Raw genomic sequence first — 21,119 nt, forward strand, 5'->3', positions numbered from 1 at the left:
ATGCTGATGCGGCCCGCGATGAAATTGAGTTTGACCCCCCTGCCCTAATGCAATTGGCTGCAGAAAACATATGGCTGCACTGATAACCCAACTCATCTTAATAGAATAAGAAGGAAGTTTTCTGTAGTCCAGCAGGGGGAGCTCTGCCAGTGCTGACAACACTCAATGGAATTTCAGAGCAGCAGAGGCAGCGTTGTCAGCCCACTACAGGAAGTTAGAAGCTTACTTGAATTTTTGGCAAGTCGATGGGTATTTTGATTTACTTGCAAAGCTTTTAAAGATATGGAGAACTGTAAATGTATTGCAGAGATGTACTGCCTATATTTTTTATTTTATTTTGCCCAGACATACACTTTAATTTTTTTTTTAATGATAACAGTCATGCCATTAAAACAGTCTTTTTCCATCACATCTTTACTCCCTAGGGCATACTGAGCTGTTAGCAATAGTAACATTTTGGTCAGCGGAAACCCTCAAACAATACAGTAGTCACTCTCCCTTGTCATTTTTTGCTACCCCCAACACCATGGCCCTGACCTGAACACTGGGAAAAGCCAGGCACCTTATTGGCTATAACTGTTCAATATTTGTACGCCAGACATTCTCAGACTGGTTTTTATCTCGAGGATCACAGGATAGACTTCGTCTACCAAACCCGACATCTCTCCACTGGATGCATTTTTGTGCCTTTTTTACAGTTGAACTCTTCGGAGAAGGCTTCAAAGTTTTGTAAGGATCCCATGACTCTGAAAACAAAGAGTACATGTCGTGAAAACGTTAAGTTCTAAGACAGAATCTGCAAGTTTTTTTTTAGGGAAGATTGTGTACATTTATAACACAGAAACGAAAATTTCTAGTTCTTTAGAAGCCAACAACGGTAGAAGCATCAGCACACAATCACCTTGACATACCGTATTTATCGGCATATACCGCGCACTATTTTGCCCTGAAAATCAGGGCAAAATCGTGGGTGCGCGATATACGCCGATACCCGCTTTCCCGCCACGAGTTTAAATACTGCGCCCGCATATAGCGAGCGCAGTACACTCGTGAATCTTCGGGCAGTCTCGGCGCCTCTCGTACTGACGTCCTGAGCGTACAGCACGTCAGTGCCAGAGGCGCCCGAGACTGCCCGAAGATTCACGAGTGTACTGCGCTCGCTATATGCGGGCGCAGTATTCAAAGTCGTGGCAGGAAACGAGCGGGAGGACGCCGCAGAAGGACACGGGACCCGCCGAAGATGGACACCGGACCCGCCGAAGATGGACACCGGACCCGCCGAAGATGGACACCGGACCCGCCGAAGATGGACACCGGACCCGCCGAAGATGGACGCCCGACCCGCCGAAGACGGACGCCGGACCCGCCAAAGAGGACACCCGAAGCCGCAGAAGGACGCCGGACCCGATGAGGCCGCAGATGGACGCCGCGCAAGACACCAAAACTGTAAGTACAAAAAAACAAAAAATCTTTTTTTCCCACAGGATTGGGGGCCACTTTGGGGGTGCGCGGTATACGCCAGAGCGCGTTATACCGCGATAAATACGGTACCTTAAAGAGGAAGTGAACCCCTGATGGGTTTTACTTCCTCTTTTTTCCGAAGCCCGCAATGTCGCCGCTGTCCCCTCTGGTGGCCGTGTCCCTCTTCCTTCCGGGGGCGTGGACTCCGGCTCTGTGACTGGCCGGAGTCGCGTGACGTGGGAGCCGCCAGTCACGGCACGGACCCTTTATAAACGGCACGATCACGCCCTTTCCTCAGTGCGCATGCACTAATGATGTCGGTGCAATCATATATTATAAATATCTCCTAAACCGTACAGGTTTAGGAAATATTTCCAGTACCTACAGGTAAGCCTTATTATAGGTAGGTAAAAGTAGTGGAGTAGATTCAAAGAGCAATTGCGCCTGCGTAACCATAGTTACGCAGCGCAATTGCTTACTTGCCCCGGCGTATCGAATGCTCCTGATTCAGGAACCTCGATACTCCGACTGCAGCCTAAGAAATTACTGGCATTAGGCTCCTTATGCCGTCATATCTTAGGCTGCATTCTTGCGATGGCCGCTAGGTGGCGTTCCCGTTGTGGTCAGCGTATAGTATGCAAATTGCATACTAACGCCGATTCACAACGTTACGCGAGCTCTGCGTACGCAGTTTACGTTGTTTCCGTCCGTCGGGTTTCGCGTAAGGCTGCTCCTGCTAATAGCAGGGGCAGCCAATGCTACGTATACCCGTCGTTCCCGCGTCGCGAAGTTTACATTTTACGTCGTTTGCGTAAGTGAATCGTGAATGGCGCTGGGCGCCATTTACGTTCACTTTGAAGCAAATGACGTCCTTGCGACGTCATTTGCCGCAATTCACATCGGGAAAGTTTCCCGACGGAGCATGCGCCCTACGCTCGGCGCGGGAACGCGCCTAATTTAAATGATTCCCGCTTCCCTACTAAATATTGATGTGATTTTTCTGTTGGGGTGCCCAAAGCCAGCTACTGCAATGATGCATTGCTGTTTGATCTGCAGCTCTGTCCTAGTAATCTGCATACCTGTTTATCTGTTACCTGTACCGACCCGGCTCTGCTTGACCAATCCGATATCTCCAATCCCAACCTTGGCTTGCTTTGACCCTGCTCAGTCTTCTATTTCCTACCTGCTGCCAGACCTTGCCTGTACCTCTGACCATGCTTAGTCTCCTGAATCCAATCGTCTGATTACCTGCTCCGACCCGGCCTGTCTGACCCTTCTACTGTCTGCTGCTCTGTGATACACCTAACCCGGCTTGTCTTACCCTGCTCAAGCTTCCTGCTGTTCCTGTACCTGCCAGCTCCTGGGTCGCTGACCTACAACCATCGCTACTGCTGCCTACAGTTCCAGCCATCCCTGGAGGATCATTATCCTGCCACTGTGCCAGGCTACTACCTAGGGTGACCACATTTCCAAACTGCCATTCAGGGACACACCCCCTCTCTCACCTTTCCACAAAAAAAATGAGAGGGGGGGGGGGCGGAGGGAAATGTAGTCTCGGGGAATTTAGCGGTGGGTTATTTTTCAGGTGAATGTGCCACTTGCCACCAGATGCAGTGCCGCTTACCACCCATAGCCTGCCACCAGATGCAGTGCTGCTGTCACTCCCTCTGCATGAGCCACGTGCGTAGAAGGAAAGGAGTGGCGTCACTATCTGGAGAGTGAAGATCACAGCAGTCCCTGCTGCTTGCCGCTGGGTGCCGGAGAAGGAGGAGGTGCCGAGGTGGGTGGGGACAGCAGTGGTGCACTAGGCGTCGGCCTCGCTCCCGGTCTCACTGTCTGAGAGTAAATTGTCACTGGTTGCAAGATGCCAGGCAGCGCCGGCCCTAGCAACCAGTTTCGAAAATGTAGTTACTGGTTAGTAAGGGGTGGCTGTGTCCCGGAATGAAGGTGCCCAGGACAGACTTGTCAATTGTGGGACAGTCCCGGGCAATCCGGGACACGTGGGCACCCTACAACTACCCCAGGCACTCCTACCTCGCTGCACTCTCGAGCTCACTGTACCCACTCCAGTGACTCCTGAGCCAGGGCTGTAAGAGAGGTCTCCTCCTACAAGTCAGGCTCTACTACCAGGTACGCTCTATACCCAACAGTATTTTAGCGGCTTGTAACTTCCTTAGATAGTTGGACAGAAGGTGGCGATGGACCTTAGAGTGCTTTGGCCGGGAAGTAGACAGATGGCAGTAGATGAAGGCTGCTCTTTTTTATCATAGGTGCAAGCTAAACTGCTTGGAGATCTTTGGTAAGCTACTGAAATGTAGAAAACCTGGAGTGCCAGAAGTATGAGACTCTACGGGCCAGATTCACAAAGAGATACGACGGTGGATCTACAGATACACCATCGTATCTCTGACTTACACTGGTCCTATCTATGCGCCTGATTCATAGAATCAGATACGCATAGATATGGCTAAGATCCGACAGTGTTACACTGTGTTACACCGTCGGATCTTATTTTCAATTAGAAAATGGCGTGGGGGGCGTTCCCGCTGATTTACGCTGAATAATATGTAAATCAGCGAGATACGCAAATTCGCGAACGTACGCGGACCCGACGCAGTGTTGTTACGACGTTTCCGTAGCGGTTTTCCCGGCGTATACTTACCCCTGCTTCTATGAGGCGCAGCCAATGTTAGGTATAGCCGTCGTTCCCGCGGCGAGTTTGAATTTTTTTACGTCGTTTGCGTACGCCGATTCAGAAACCCGCGCGTCGCAAGTTACGCTCACGACGAAACCACTGACGTCCTAGTGACGTCAGTGGGAGCAATGCATGCCGGGAAATTTCGCGGACGGCGCATGCTCATTTAAATCGGCGCGGGAACGCGCCTGATTTCAATAGTACACTCCCCCTAGCCACGGAATTTGAATTCCGCCGGGGGTTTTACGATCCGCCGCCGCAAGTTTGGAGGTAAGTGGTTTGTGAATTACCCACTTGCCTCTCAAACTTGCGGCAGCGTATCTTAAATCAGATAGATCTAGCGGATCTAAAGATCGGCTGATCTACCTGAATCTGGCCCTACGTTTTTTGCATTTCAAGGATTGTTTGATGAAATATCGGCAGTATGTGTAAGCGGGACCTGATTCCTTTTTATATATGGAAGAGGGATACACCTCAACTGAATTATTCCAGTACCAGGACTGATAGGAGAAGGAGTGACGTTTCCTATTCAGTGACTCTACAGGTATCTCATTCACATTGCGAAGCACGGCTGAAGGTTTAGGAATAAAAAATAAGGGCCTAATCCTCAAAAACCCGGCGCAACGTAACTTTTGCCATTTAAGTTACACCGCTGCAAAATCTCTAAGTGCCCGATCCACAAAGCACTTACCTAGAAATTTTGAGCGGTGTAACTTAAATCCGGCCGGCGCAAGGCGTTCCTCTTCAACTGGGGGCGATTCCCATTTAAATTAGGCGCGCTCCCGCGCCGGCCATACTGCGCATGCTCGTGACGTCATTTTGCCGACGTGCATAGCGCGAAATTACGTTACGCCGAGCTTTGTGGATCGCGACGGGTCAATAAAGTTGCGTCGGGAAAAAAAAAAGATACGGCGAAAAAAAAAAATTTAAAACAAAAAAAAAAAAACGCGTCGCTGGACAGAAGGGTCTGCTTTTACAAGGTGTAAACAGTTTACACTTTGTAAAAGCAGCCCTAATTTTACACATGCAACTTAATACTTACGGAGAAAAAACGAAGCTGAAAAGCTTCGTGGATCTCCGTAAGTGCTAATTTGCATACCCGAGGCGGCATTTTGACGCGAAATGCCCCCAGGGGCGGATGCGGTACTGCATCCTAAGATCCGGCAGTGTAAGTCCCTTACACATGTCGGATCTTCTGCCTAACTATGGAAAACTGATTCTGTGGATCAGTTCCAAAGATAGAAACAGGGATACGACGGCGTATCAGTAGATACGCCGTCGTATCTCTTTTGAGGATCTGGCCCTAATTTCCCAGTGTTTTTCTTACCTGTATTTAAATGGACTGTGCACATCTGTCTTTATGGAGTGTCGGGCGTACTCTGGGCGATAAGATCCACACCAAACCTGTGTAGAACATTCATTACTGTAACAGTATTTCTACAACATAGACATCAAATTATAATTACCCTATACCAAAAGCTATAATTGTCTATAATTATCCTTTTATATAATTGTCTATACCAGTGATGGAGAACCTTGGCACCCCAGATGTTTTGGAACTACATTTCCCACGATGCTCAACTACCCCGGAGAGTGCATGAGCATCATGGGAAATGTAGTTCCAAAACATCTGGGGTGCCAAGGTTCCCCATCACTGGTCTATAGAAATGTTCTACTTACTAAATCTAGATGCCATGAAAATGGCTACTTGCTAAAGTAATACTTTATTAAAGTGGTTGTATGGTGTATAACGAAACGTCCCACACTCCGCTTGAGTGCTTTCGTCATATACCACTCCCTCCCAGTCTGAATCTAGATATCAAAAAACACTTAAAAAATCGCGCTCGTGGCACTCTAAAATTCATAGAAACAGAGATATGGAATGGTAGTATGTAATAACATGGTCCATTTATTATAAGAAAAACTCCAAAAGTATATAAAAACAGTCTATAGAAAAAGTTAAAAATATTGGCTCCACAACTTCTATCCTAAAGCTCAAGAGATTAAGCTCTCACAGTTCCAGAGAACAGTCCCTCTAGTAAAAAGTGGCTGTTACAATACCTTAGAAGGCAGATGATGGAGTAGCCGTGACAGGGAGAGGGCGATTGGATCCTCAGGTGGAACCTAGCTCCTAGCGTTCCACACGGCTGTTAGATTCCCTAAAGGAAGGGGACATCTAGACCGTCAGAGTGCATACGAGTGCACACTCTGACGGTGTCCATTCACACTGTCAGTCCCGGCTTGTGCTCTGATTCGGCAGGAGATCGGAGTTTCAGACGTGCGACGCCATCTCAGACGGATCGAATCAAACAACCATACGTCTCCCTCCAGATCCAGTGGTGACGCCTCACGCCATCTCCGGCAGACGGAACGAGCGGCTGTACGCTTCAATCCAGATCTGACGGTGACGTACGACGCCATCCCCCGACGGACGGAACGAGCAGCAGCGCGCCTCTCTTGGGATCCAGCTGAGCTGTGGCCCCAATCGGGTCATTCCTTGGACGATCTAGATGTCCCCTTCCTTTAGGGAATCTAACAGCCGTGTGGAATGCTAGGACCTAGGTTCCACCTGAGGATCCCATCGCCCTCTCCCTGTCACGGCTACTCCATCATCTGCCTTCTAAGGTATTGTAACAGCCACTTTTTACTAGAGGGACTGTTCTCTGGAACTGTGAGAGCTTAATCTCTTGAGCTTTAGGATAGAAGTTGTGGAGCCAATATTTTTAACTTTTTCTATAGACTGTTTTTATATACTTTTGGAGTTTTTCTTATAATAAATGGACCATGTTATTACATACTACCATTCCATATCTCTGTTTCTATGAACTTTAGAGTGCCACGAGCGCGATTTTTGAAGTGTTTTTTTGTTGTGTTGGTACTTCCGGGTGCCTTTATTTTCGCAGCTCTGGCTCTTCTTTTCTACACCTTATTGATGAACTAACCAAGTAATTATCTTCACTAAGAACTTTGCTATCCCTGTTTCAGCGCCTGTGTATTTGTTGAGTTTTTATGAATCTAGATATCAGATATTCCAAACGATATCAACGACAAACAAGACGATACTCGTTTGATTGCTGAACATGGACTGTTTATTAGAACCAAAATACAAGTTTTATATACAGTTAAACCTCGGATTACGAGCATAATCCGTTCCAGGGGAAGGCTCGTAATCCAAAGTACTTGCATATCAAAGCGAGTTTTCCCATTGAAGTCAATGGAAACAAAAATAATTTGTTCGACATTGACTTCAATGGGATGCAATACCAAATGTAGCCAGAGGTGGGGCGCCAGAGATCGCAGAAAACGGCCGAAAAGGTTTGTGTCCTGCGCCCCAGTACCTCAGGCCAAACACTCGCAAACCGAGTCAGACTATGGAGCGCTTTACCAACCAGCATTCGGTTGGAGGAAAACCACCTGGCCTTCAGAGGACGGATCAAAACTCTGCTCTTCTGATGTCAAGAGACAGGAACAACAAGCGCCCAGAGGCGATTTAGTTCGCATGTGCCGCGCTATATAAGTCTTTCATTCATTCATTCATTCAGAATTTAAAAAAAAAGTTGCTCGCAAATCAAAACGCTCTCAAACCAACTCTTAAACCCGAGGTTCCACTGTACAGTTAAAGAGGAGGTTCCCCCCTCCTGCTCATATTACTCTAGCAATACACTTGTAACCAGAAACATAAATTAACATGAGTTAATTAACTAATTAACTGTGTCAGTAGGAAGAATAGTGCCTCATATCAGTGGGAAGAACAGTGGGTGCCCCAAGGGCTGGCTCAAGGCAGTGCCCCAGGGGCCACATTTTAGAGATCACTGCTCTACATCAACTGTGGGTTTACGGTTCTGAGGATTCATGAATTTCAATGTACTTGTCTTTTGGTTGAACTTGGTGGGCAAGTGTCTGTTTTAACCCGACCAACTGGGAACTACAGTATGTAACTATGTCTCAATGCGGTCCTGAATGTAGATCAGGGATCTCCAAACTACGGCCCTCCAGGGCTCTAACATTCAAAGATATGACAAGGCATGATGGGAAATGTAGTTCCTGAACAACTGGAGGGCCATAGCATGGAGACCCCTGATGTAGATGAAGAATTGGGAATACAAAGCAAGATGATTTACCGATAGTCACTAGGGGCCACCACATTACCCTCCACATTGCCACATGTTTAGTGCTGGAAGGTGTCGTGGATTATCCACGGTTTATTAGTTATGAAAGCATTTTATTACAATTACCTGTGCAAAATTCAAAAAGAAAAGTTGCTTGTGTGTCAAATCCAGTCCTGGTAACTTCGGCTCTTTACCGTGTCTCTCCACCCATTTCAGATATGCCTGGAATAAACATATAGTAGGACAAATCACACAGAATGCTGTGAAATGCAGTGAGAAACAGAGATCCATTGTAAATCCTGTGCACTCGCAAAGGGCAGCACACGTTTGAGGGCAAAGTAATTGTTCATGGCGTTACATAACCACTAGCCGACCAGCCGCCGTCATTGTGCGGCGGAGGTCAGCTCTCCTGCGCAAATCACCGTAGCTGTAGGTAGGCTTGCGCAGGCGCGATAGCGGGGGGGCATGCACCGCTCGCACCCTCTGCCTGCGGGTCGGGGGGGAAATCGCGATCGCCTATTACAGAGGCAGAACGGGGAGCTGCCTTTGTAAACAAGGCGAATCCTCATTCTGACAGGAGACATGTCAGAGATCTACTGTTCCCAGTGATCGGGAACAGTGATCCCTGTCATGTCCCTGGTAGCCCATCCCCCTACAGTTAGAACACGCTGAGAAAACACATATAACCCCTTGCTTGCCTGCTAATGTTAACTCCTTCTCTGCCAGTGACATTTACTGTACATACCTCCCAACTTTTTAAAATGGCAATGAGGGACACCTGTTATCAAAAGTAAATATGACACACCCCTTGCCACGCCCCTTAACCACGTCCCGCCCACCCTTTAGCAGAATGATGACCGGGCAATGGTTCAGTTATCCTGACTGGGCGTCATATGACGTCCAGCAGGATAACTGCCAGCCCACGCCCTTGTTAAAGGAGGCTTCCAGATTCCGATAAGCCCCCTGTTCGCAGACCCCCACAACAACCACAGCCCAGGGTTGTCAGAAAGAGGCCCTTTTCCCCCATCAACATTGGGACAAAGTGCTTTGGGGTGGGGGGACAGAAAGGGGGCCACGCCCCAAAGTGCTCACTTGTCCAAATCATTCGGTTGAGGGTGGATTATGATGTGGGGTTGTTTTTCAGCAGTAGGACTTGGAAAACAGAGACTCATCTGTTTTAATAATGATATTATATAAAATAAAGTTGGGTAGAGAGAAGGATAGAAATAGAGAGGGATGAGTGGGCTCCACTAAGCTGGCACTGTAACTAACTCACATTAAAAAGCGTGCCCGCTCTTTAAATACCATGACAGACATTAATTATTGTGACATCTCAATGTCACCATTCTCCGACATTCCCAACTGCAGAAACAGAGGGAAAAAATTAAATACCTTGTAGGCTTGTCGAACTCCTCCGTTGTCTGCAATATTTTCTCCCAGCGTGATGATACCGCTAACCTGAAAGTGTAAATGTTTTTTTTTTATAATTCTGCCAGTAATATAAAAAACCTGACTTTAATTTCATGCTTTATAGAGCCAGTGCAATAAAATTAGCAGATTTATTGGGAAATGCAGAGACAAGGGCTTAGAGGTAAAATCTTTAAAGTGGACCTGTCATCACCCCATAAAACATGGGTATTTTTGGAACATCGGACCAAAACGTTGTCTGCAGGAATGTAATTCAACAGACCTAAAATGATCTGTGCAGCTATTTTTAAAGAGAATCCTGAAAATAGAGATATATGTGAAAACGCAATGTCAGTATGGCGACACATTTTTTGTTGGAGTTAAACCCAAACTATATTTACTATACAGTGGAACCTCGGATTGCGAGTAAAGCGGTTAACGGGCGTTTCGCATTACGAGCACTGGGGTAGATTCAGGTACTGCTGCGCACTTCTTACGGAGGCGCAGCGTTACGTTTTTACGCTACGCCTCCGTAAATTACTTGCGCTACGCTTGATTCAGGAAGCATTAGCTCCGTAATTTTCGGAGGCGCTCCGTAAAAATGGCCGGCGTAAGCACGCGTAATTTAAATGATCCCGTAGGGGGCGTGGATCATTTAAATTAGGCGCGTTCCCGTGCCGAACGTAGTGCGCATGCTCCGTCGGGAAACTTTCCCGACGTGCATTGTGGCAAATGACGTCACAAGGACGTCATTTGCTTTAACGTGAACGTAAATGGCGTCCAGCGGCATTCACGATTCACTTACGCAAACGACGTAATTTTCAAACATCGCGACGCGGGAACGACGGGTAGACTTAGCATTGGCTGCCCCTGCTAATAGCAGGAGCAGCCTTACGCGGAACCCGACGAACGCAAACGACGTAAAATGCGTACGCAGGGCGCGCGTAGGGTTGTGAATGGGCGTGAGTATGCAATTTGCATACTCTACGCTGACCACTACGGGAACGCCACCTAGCGGCCATCGTAAGAATGCAGCCTACGATACGACGGCATAGGAGCCTTATGCCAGTCATATCTTAGGCTGCAGTCGGCGTAACAAGCTTTCTGAATACAGAAAAGTCGTTCCGTTGGCGCAACTAAGCAATTGCGCTGCGTAACTATGGTTACGCAGACGCAATTGCTTACCGAATCCACTCCACTGTATTTAAAAAAAGAAAAACTCGTTTTTTGACTGTTGTCTTGCAAAACAAACAGGATTCAGGCCAAAGCGGTGTGCAGTACCGCGCTTGGCCTGAGGTGGGGGGGGGCGCCGAAGCCAAGCGGAGCCGAACGGCGTCGATCTGTGCCGTTAGGGAATGCTGGGAAAGACGCGAAAATCCTCCGCTCCCCAGCCTTTCCAAGGTTTGCCGAGGTGTCCTTGGGCCTTTCCAGCCGTTTCCGAGACTCTCCGGCGCCCCTCCACCTCTGGCCACATGCCATTGCAGTCAATGCGGAACAAATTTATCTTTGTTTCCATTGACTTCAATGGGGAAACTCGCTTTGATATGCGAGTGCTTTGGATTACGAGCATTCTCCTGGAACGGATTATGCTCGTTAATCCAAGGTTCCACTGCAATTGCACATGGGGGTCAGTGTTAAGTGCAGACGTTTTTTAAGGGACAGAGCTAAGCCTCGGCATTTCCATTTTCCTTATTTTGTTTTGCTTTTTTGACCAACTCTGGACATTTATCATTAATTTCAGCAAGAGAACTGTAGAGAAAAAGGGGGTGCAGGGGACGTTGAGGCGAGTCAGAAGACATTTTATTGGTGTTGATGTAGGGGTGACACAAGAGAAAGAGAATCACATGTGATCTCAGGATCATCTCTATGGTTTGAGACCATGATTGGTGTCCCCTGGCCTTCTATACTTCACTACCCCTTTATGCATATGCCTTGGGGATGGACTATCATAGGGATCTAGATCAGCGGTCGCCAACCTTTCGGACCTCACGGACCACTAAACTCCCTGGGCCAGATCCACAAAGCCGTTACGCTGGCGTATCTATTGATACGCCGCGTAACTTCTAGTTTGCTCCGGCGTATCTTTGTTTTGTATCCACAAAACAAGATACGCCTGAAGCTGGGCTAGATCCGACTGGCGTACGTCTTAGTACGCCGTCGGATCTAAGGTGTATATTTACGCTGGCCGCTAGGTGGCGTTTCCGTCGATTTCCGTGTCGAGTATGCAAATTAGCTAGATACGGCGATCCACGAACGTACGTCCAGCCGGCGCATTTTTTTACGTAGTTTCCGTAATGCTTTTTCCGGCGTATAGTTACCCCTGCTATATGAGGCGTACTCAATGTTAAGTATGGACGTCGTTCCCACGTCGAATTTTGAAAATTTTACGTCGTTTGCATAAGTCGTTCGCGAATAAGGCTTTGCGTAGAATGACGTTCACGTCGTAAGCATTGGCTTGTTGCGGGTTATTTTTGGCAATGCGCACTGGGATACCCCCACGGACAGCGCATGCGCCGTTGAGAAAAAACGTAATTTACGTTGGGTCAAGTAAAATTAACATAAAACACGCCCACATCTTTAACATTTGAATTCCGCGCCCTTACGCCGGCAGATGTACGCTACGCCGCCGTAACTTTAGAGGCAATTGCTTTGTGAATACAGCACTTGCCTCACAAAGTTGCGGCGGCGTAGCGTTACTACGATACGCTACGCCGGAATAAAATTACGATCCGCTACGTGGATCTGGCCCCCTATTTTGAATCCCGTGGACCACTAACATGAATTTTTACATGCCTTATACACACAATGCCTTGGCTCCCTGATCCACCTCCCACTGGATCACATTGTTGCCTTATACAGTGGAACCTCGGATTGCAAGTAACGCGGTTAACAAGTGTCAACGATCAGAAATAGGCTTAGGTGTGAAAGGGTTAATATCACTTTAAATGTCACTGACAGCCACCTATTGCTTTGAGCCAGTGGTCTGGAATGTTCTTCATTTACAAGGCAATAAAAGAACAAAGGTACTTACATTTTGTCCACCGGCCAAGTCCCACGTATAGTTGCCGTATTGGTAGACCATACAACGGGACTGCTCCTTAAAGTGCATCGCCGAATAGTTACTCCACCAGTCAAACATGTTTCCATCCTTGTCAAAATTCCTGCCTGTGTTAAATAATAATTACATTTAATCATTTGGGTTTTCATCGTATCAGTTCTTCGTCAACAAAAGGAAAAACACTCATTGGGTTACCGTTATCATCAAATCCGTGAGTGATTTCGTGGCCGATGACCATGCCTATTCCACCGAAATTCAATGTTTGAGGTTGATGCTTGCTGAAGAATGGGGGTTGAAGGATGCCAGCAGGAAATACTGCAAAGGGACATAATTGTGAGCATGCTGTCCTTTGAGAGTTGTATTAAAGACCGAAGATTTTACAAATACATCGGTGGCCATTTGCGTTTTTGTGGTCCGTTAACCCACGTTAAGGCAGCCCAATTAAAATGTAACCTAGAAGGAAGTAAGCAGGTGCCACACATCGTATATAGACTTGTCCGCCACGAAAGTAATAGCAGCTTAAGCTTAACTGGGTCTAAGCAACTCTCTGACTCGTTTTGCCCCACCCACGGGCTTAAGCCGCGTACACGCGATCAGTCCATCCGATGAGAACGGTCTGAAGGACCGTTCTCATCGGTTAACCGATGAAGCTGACTGATGGTCCGTCGCGCCCACACACCATCGGTTAAATAACCGATCGTTTCAGAACGCGGTGACTTAAAACACAACGACGTGCTGAAAAAATGAAGTTCAATGCTTCCAAGCATGCGTCGACTTTATTCTGAGCATGCGTGGATTTTTAACCGATGGTCGTGCCTACTAACGATCGGTTTTGACCTATCGGTTAGGAATCCATCGGTTAAATTTAAAGCAAATTTTTTTTTAACCAATGGTTAAATAACTTATGGGGCCCACACACGATCGGTTTTGACCGATGAAAACGGTCCATCAGACCGTTGTCCTCTGTTTAACCTATCGTGTGTACGAGGCCTTAGTCATGCTCCATGACCTAAGCTGAGGCTGCTATTACCTTTGTGACGGACGGGTCTGTACGGTGTGTGGTACCTAGGATATCAGCCTGCACCCACAGCGGGGTCAATCGGACATAGCCGCAGAAGCCTGAGCAGAGACCCGAAGCTCTATATACACTATATCAGTGATGGCGAACCTTGGCACCCCAGATGTTTTGGAACTACATTTCCCATGATGTTCAACTACACTGCAAAGTGCATGAGCATCATGGGAAATGTAGTTCCGAAACATCTGGGGTGCCAAAGTTCTGTGACAGACAGAACACTGGTCCAATGCTGGTGGCGGAGGCGGGACTGTGCGTGTGTGACGTGACAGCCGAGTGAGAGTCGAGTTGAGATGACGGCTCGGTGATTTCCGGCGGGCGCTCGTCCCCCTCCTTCCCCTCCGAGTTATGCTATCGGCGTATAACGTGATTTTCCCCCTATTTTCAGGAGAAAAAAGTGCGCGGTATACGCCGATAAATACGGTCTTTAGGATTTTTTTTTTATACCTTGACAACCCCTTTCAGCCGAAACACGTTAGTATGCTACTGCTGTATCCTGCCATGTAACCAATAATGAATTATTGCAATGAATGTTACCAAGTAGCCGGCTTTATTTTATTAAAGGGCTATTTAGAAAGTTTGGAGACCCCTGCTCTAATACAATAAAACCGGTTACCCACTAACGCGTTTTGGCATGCTATGAGTAAGGCTTCGGCCAAAACGCGTTCGCTTGTTACCGCTGTATGCTGCCATGTAGCCAATAATGAATTATTGCAATGAATGTTACCAAGTAGCCGGCTTTATTTTAGTAGAGGACGATTGCTAAAATTGAAAGGCATCTGGGCCTCCCAGGTGGTTTGTGGTAGAGCATGTTCCTTTTGCTGTGCAAAGTCATTTTGATCTACATAAACAAATGAGGCAAATTTGCAAATGTGGCATTTTTTACCTCCCACACACAGAAACACTCCAACCCTTTGGCTGCGTCTCACTTAAACCTAATCGCTATGATTCGCTACCATCAAACCACTATATCAACTACATCAGTTTCTGAAAAGCAGATTCACCTACCGATCTGATTTCGATTTGGTGAATAGAAAGCGTCAGCCACCGCTGCTCCAATGATCCAACTGCAAAAGAGTTAAATACGTACTTCCTGAGATCACAAAGAGGGACCTCTTTCAGCATGAAAGCATGTAGACAAATGGTACACCCCTACCATGTGCACCCCCCCCCCCTCCCCTGGGACCTGAAGGAATTAATATGAAAAAAAAAAAAAATGATCAGTTGAACCCATTACCTTTATACTGGATTTACAAATAACAAATACAATGCAGATTTGGGTAATTAAAAAGTAAATATGAAGATGGACAGAGATATTAGGTTCCAAATGAGTTGCAACTGAAAGCCAAGTCACTTGTTTTCATTTGCCTCCCATTTTCCAGTTCAAATACTTACGCATCCGGATCAACGGGTTCTCGGAGCTTCTTGAGGCTTTTCTGCGCTCCTGCTTTTAAAATCTCCAGTATATTCTCAAAATATTTTTGCTCGCTAAAGTTTAACTGCGGAGAGACAGAGAGAGAGAGAGAGAGAGAAGAAAAAAAAAATCAATACTTCATGCACTTGACTTCTATCACCGGCGCTGTGTGTATGTGTTTTTCCCCGTCTTCTCAGGCTATTATTTTTGTAACGCACTCAGTAATATTCCGCCAGTGAAGAGCATTGCAATTATCCCCCTGACCTTCCTTCTCCCGTATAAGCGTTTTACCAAACTGCTCAGCTGTCACAAGAACTGCTCAAGTCCCTGCAAATCAAAGGGACGCAGCCGTAAATCGCGGGATAAAAAAATAAGTGATGCTCAAAGCTATTTTAGAATTCAGGGCCGTGAAGGGCAGGCTGGTGTACTTGCTCCGTTGTGTCACGATTCGAAAAGGTTTTATCTGTGTGACATATTTTATATAGAAAGTAGACATAAAGGAAACGGTTTCAACTCTCGTACTTGGAGTACAAGGGGCCAGATTCACAAAGAGATACGACGGTGTATCTACAGATACACCATCGTATCTCTGACTTACACTGGTCCTATCTATGCGCCTGATTCATAGAATCAGTTACGCATAGATAGGGCTAGATCCGACAGTGTTACACTGTGTTACACTGTCGGATCTTTTTTTCAATTTAAAAATGGCGCCGGGGGCGTTCCCGCTGATTTACGATAAATATGTAAATCAGCGAGATACGCAAATTCACGAACGTACGCGGACCCGTCGCAGTGTTCTTACGTCGTTTCCGTAGCGGTTTTCCGTCGTATACTTACCCCTTCTTTTATCAGGCGCAGCCAATGTTAAGTATAGCCGACGTTCCCGCGTCGAATTTAAATTTTTTAACGTCGTTTGCGTAAGTCGTTCTCGAATACGGACGGACGTCGTTTACGTAAGCATCGCAACCACTGACGTCCTAGCGACGTCAGTGGGAGCAATGCACGCCGGAAGATTTCGCGGGCGGCGCCTGCGCATTTAAATCGGCGCGGGAACGCGATTCAGTTCGCATGCGCCGCGCTTTATACGTTTTTCATTCATTCATTCATTCAACGCGCCTGATTTAAATAGTACACTCCCCTAGCCGCGGAATTTGAATTCCGCCGGGGGATTTAGGATCCGCCGTCGCAAGTTTGGAGGTAAGTTGTTTGTGAATTAGCCACTTGCCTCCTAAACTTGCGGGAGCGGATCTTAAATCACGTAGAACGAGCGGATCTATAGATCCGCTGCGCTACGTGAATATGGCCCAAGGTGTCTTAGGAAATGGGGACCTTTTTGTCATGGCCATTTTACAGAATACAGAGTCTTGCGATTGCCTCCAACCGTGTAACACACAGCTACTTCCCCCCTTACTAACTCCTCCCCTTTACACATGTTTCTATGGCTACGACTCAAACACAGAGATGCTCCCCTAAGAAGTCTTCATTAGTGTCCCCCATCAGAGTCCCCCCCAGCAGGTGTCCCCCATCAGAGCCTCCCAGCAGGTGTCCCCCATCACAGCCCCCCCCCCAGCAGTTGCCCCATTAGAGCCCCCCCACAGCAGGTGTCCCCATCAGAGCCCCCCACAGCAGGTGTCCCCATCAGAGCCCCCCACAGCAGGTGTCCCCATATATCAGACATTTTCCAATAGATCCCTGTAGCTCGGGCGCGCTGGGAGCAGAAGCACATTACAGAGGTCATACGTGGCATCTTTGGTTACTTGGAGGGTGGCACTCGGAGAGCATTTCTGGGAGTGCATGGGATGATTGGCAGCAGCTCCGGCCAACCCAGAAGCCTCTCATCACACCGCCTATGGGAGAAGAGCCGACACACGCAGAGGGGGCGGGGCAGACACGAGACTGCTCCATGCACACCGGACAGAATTAATTAGTGGAGCCTAGTGGTGGAACGTGTTCCAGTAATAGGCTCCACTGTGGTACCCAGCCCGGATTCCGGGGACAGCGGGGGGTATGCGCTCTTGTCAGTTGGCAGCGGAGAGAGCAAGCGGGATGGAGAACCACAGCACCCGCTACATGCACTCCGCCTCTGGACACAGACAAGGAGGGAGCACTTTCTGCACCCTGCCTAGGATCGGCCCTGCAAAATAGGAAAGTGATTAACATGACTAGGGTCAGTGGTGTATTTAGGTTTTGTACTGCCCTAGGCCTGACTAAACTTGTGCAACCCCTAATTTAAATATATTACACCATTTTCTGTCAAGGTCACACCCCTTCCTGTTTAAGACCCAACCTGTCATCTGTAAACCACACCCCTTCCTCTTTAGACTCCACCAATTCCTCTTAGAGCTCCACATCCAGTCTATTGGAATGAAAAATCTGCATGAAGCACAGGCCAGAACGAGGTCAAGTTCACCTGTCAATGGATTCTAAATGATCACTGAAACATCTCAAATGGATGTCAGAATAAATGCCAGTGCCAAGTAATAACAAAGGCACTTCCATGTGGTGGAAGTTCTCATATTTACCTGCAAAAATACTCCTAAATGGCATCAGATTGGGCCAGCAGATAGGTTTGGGTTAAATCCATATTTGTGGATTATTGGACATACAATGCTGATCTGACCACACAGGTACCGCTCTTGCCTGTCTGTGCCACTTATCCTAGGAGGAACACTGGGGATGGGGACCTGCCCAACTAATGTTCCATTTGAGGGTGGTCATGTAAAATTCAGAAACCAGTTTCATAGTCAAGGAATTAGGACTCAAAAATAACCCCAAAATATATTTGTGCTGCCCCCCTGCAAAGTGCCGCCAAGATACAGCATTGACTAGGGTATTAAAGATGCTTTGTCTCCAATATTGCTTGACCATCACTCCACTGTTTACCCATACCTAAGTAACCACACAAACTGGAGTTTAAGTACCTCCTGCCCGCCGTATACGCAAATGACAGTGAGTGAGTGAGTAACTTATATAGTGATACAAATGCAAACTAAATCGCCTCAAGTGGGTGGGACGCTCTGTTTTTCTGGGATGACACAATTTGACATTGCACCAGTTGTGGGTGCGCAAGCGCAGCAATTGCAGGTGAGCTGTGTCACTGCGTTTGATGGGCACAGTGAGGCTGCAATTGATTTTTTTTTTCAGTTTGTTTGCGCCCCCCGACATTTGATGGCACAGTGGCTGAGTTTGATGGGCAAAGTGGCTGCGTTTAATGGGCAAAGTGGCTGCCTTTGGTACAGTGGCTGCGTTTGATGGGCACAGTGAGGCTGCAATTGATGTTTTTTTAGAATTTTTCAGTTTGTTTGAGCCCCCAAAAATGTTTTGAGCACCAGCCACCACTAAGCGTGTACCGAAGTTAATTGGGAATGTAACATCATTACCAGTTTTCTGCAAGCCTTTCATCCGCTGCTCTTTGCATCCCACACTCAAAAGAATCCATTGGATCCTGGGTGTAGTGTCTGTGTTTGTGCATGTGCTGAACAATAAAGTTAATTTTACCCTTTAGAAGTTGTTTGTGGCTCCAGAAACTTTCTAAAAAGAAATGTTACTACTTGGACCTGAACCCTTGTTCTACCAGCTCTTGTACACAACTCGTTATGTCCAGATCAGCCCACTAAACAGGGCCGATCCTAGGCAGGGTGCACGGGGTGCTCCGCACCCAGGTGCCACAGAGGTGGGGGCGCCCAAGCTCCAAAGTCTCCTGTCTGCCCCGCCCCCTCTGCATGTGTCGGCTCTTCTACCATAGGCGGCGTGATGAGAGGCTTCTGGGTTGGCCGGAGCTGCTGCCAATCATCCCGTGCACTCCCAGAAATGCTCTCCGAGTGCCACCCTCCAAGTAACCAAAGATGCCACGTATGCCCCGCCCCCTGTAATGTGCTTCTGCTCCCAGCACGCCCGAGCTACAGGGATCTATTGGACAAGTACTGATCTATGGGAACACCTGATGTGGGGGGCTCTGATGGGGGACACCTGCTATGAGGGGGGCTCTGATGGGGGACACTTGCTGTGGGGGGCTCTGATGGGGACACCTTCTGTGGGGGGCTCTGATTGGGGACACCTGCTGTGGGGGGCTCTGATTGGGGACACCTGCTGGGGGGACTCTGATGGGGGGCACTAATGAAGATTTCTTAGGGGAGCATCTCTGTGTTTGAGTCGTAGCCATAGAAACATTTGTAAAGGGGAGGAGTTAGTAAGATGACCACGGGCATGTGGGGCGCCAGAAATATCTCTGCACCCAGGCGTCTGTGACCCTAGGATCGGCCATGTCACTAAAGTACTTACTGTTGCTGTCTCCTGGTCCAGTTTGTCATTCTGGTCTTCCAAAATATAGTCTGGATATCCGATTTGCTCTTTAATCGATAAAGCCTAAGAGACAAATAACAATTCTTCAGCAAAGTATAACTACAAACAAGTAAAGCTCTTTACATTTTTAATTATGGACTCGTCAAAATAATTTGTGCCTGGGATTTTTATTTGTTGGGTCAACCTCAACACCAGTTGTACTTTTGTGTGATGACTTTTATGTATAATAAGAAGATAAAGTAAATGATCTTGGTCTGTTTCATATTATTCACTAAATATCATCAGAGATCGAAATTCCTCAAGACGCTTGATTATTCTAAGAATGTAAACCACCCCAGGACTGGCTATTTTCCTTTTCTTGTTGATACTGTAGATTTACGAATGTTTCCAAAACAGGACCTGTTTTGGACATCATGGTGGTTCGCTATAAAAGACCACACATGCAGCAATGTCTTCCCATCTATCACTATCTGATCCACTTTCTAATATGCACACTAGTGTTGCTCACGAATATTCGCATTTCGAATATTCGTTACGAATATGGCATATTCGAATATTCGCGAATAACTCGAATTTCGCGGCCAAAATTCGCTATTCCGAATATTCGTATTTTTTCAAATTTATTTTTAAAACAGATCACATCCTATCGACGTCTAAAAGCATTGCTGGTATGATTAGAGACCCTGGGCCGAGTAGCTAAGCTGAGGCGATCCTTTTATGTTGCCGAATATTCGCAATCGCGAATATTCGATTTCCGAATATTCGCGAATAGTTTCTCCGCCCTTCATTTGCATCAGAGCCAATCAGAGTTCTCCTACCACAGTTGTCAAAATCTCGCGATCAATTTCGCAATCGCATTTGCGAAATTTCGATAAAATATCACCAATATTCGATTTCCGAATATTCGCGAATACTTTCTCCGCCCTTCATTTGCATCAGAGCCAATCAGAGTTCTCCTACCACAGTTGTCAAAATCTCGCGATCAATTTCGCAATCGCATTAGCGAAATTTCGATAAAATATCACCAATATTCGATTTCCGAATATTCGCGAATACTTTCTCCGCCCTTCTTTTGCATCAGAGCCAATCAGAGTTCTCCTACCACAGTTGTCAAAATCTCGCAATCAATTTCGCAATCGCATTTGCGAAATTTCGATAAAATATCACCAATATTCGATTTCCGAAGATTCGCGAATACTTTCTCCGCCCTTCTTTTGCATCAGAGCCAATCAGAGTTCTCCTACCACAGTTGTCAACATTTCGCAATCAATTTCGCATTTGCGAAATTTCGCAAAATGTTATTTTTTTATAAAATATCACGAATATTCGATTTTGGCGAATATTTCACGAATATTCGTCTATATATTCGTGATATATCGCGAAATCGAATATGGCGTATTCCGCTCAACACTAATGCACACCTAGAACAAAAAAAAGGTAAACAACCATAAATAAATATTACCATCAATTTTAACTAAAAGAATATAATCACCTCCCATATTTTGAAGATTAAATGTTAATGGAAGACCTGATTAGTTCCCTCAAAGGAATTCTAATTTCTGAGGCACATGGTTCTATTGGTTACATTTCTGCTT

At 46.8% G+C, this 21,119-nt stretch overlaps 1 protein-coding gene across 2 annotated transcripts in view; it reads right to left on the bottom strand.

The window, feature by feature from the left end:
• Positions 1 to 358: 358 nt before the first annotated feature.
• Positions 359 to 21,119, bottom strand: part of MMEL1 (membrane metalloendopeptidase like 1) — a 181,244-nt gene continuing 160,483 nt past the window's right edge. Inside the window, exons 15-23 of one of the 2 annotated variants that reach the window (XM_040326451.1) lie at positions 19,504 to 19,587; positions 15,201 to 15,304; positions 14,814 to 14,872; positions 12,926 to 13,045; positions 12,704 to 12,837; positions 9,658 to 9,723; positions 8,392 to 8,487; positions 5,484 to 5,560; positions 359 to 746 (exon numbers count right to left, since the gene is read on the bottom strand). In XM_040326451.1, coding sequence (XP_040182385.1) covers positions 647 to 746; positions 5,484 to 5,560; positions 8,392 to 8,487; positions 9,658 to 9,723; positions 12,704 to 12,837; positions 12,926 to 13,045; positions 14,814 to 14,872; positions 15,201 to 15,304; positions 19,504 to 19,587 — 840 coding nt within the window. In that variant the 3' untranslated portion in view covers positions 359 to 646. The remainder of the gene's footprint in view (positions 747 to 5,483; positions 5,561 to 8,391; positions 8,488 to 9,657; positions 9,724 to 12,703; positions 12,838 to 12,925; positions 13,046 to 14,813; positions 14,873 to 15,200; positions 15,305 to 19,503; positions 19,588 to 21,119) is intronic. The other variant, XM_040326452.1, reaches the window with a different exon arrangement.

This window comes from Rana temporaria, chromosome 10 (assembly GCF_905171775.1).
Source record: "Rana temporaria chromosome 10, aRanTem1.1, whole genome shotgun sequence".
NCBI classification, from domain to species: Eukaryota; Metazoa; Chordata; class Amphibia; order Anura; family Ranidae; genus Rana; species Rana temporaria.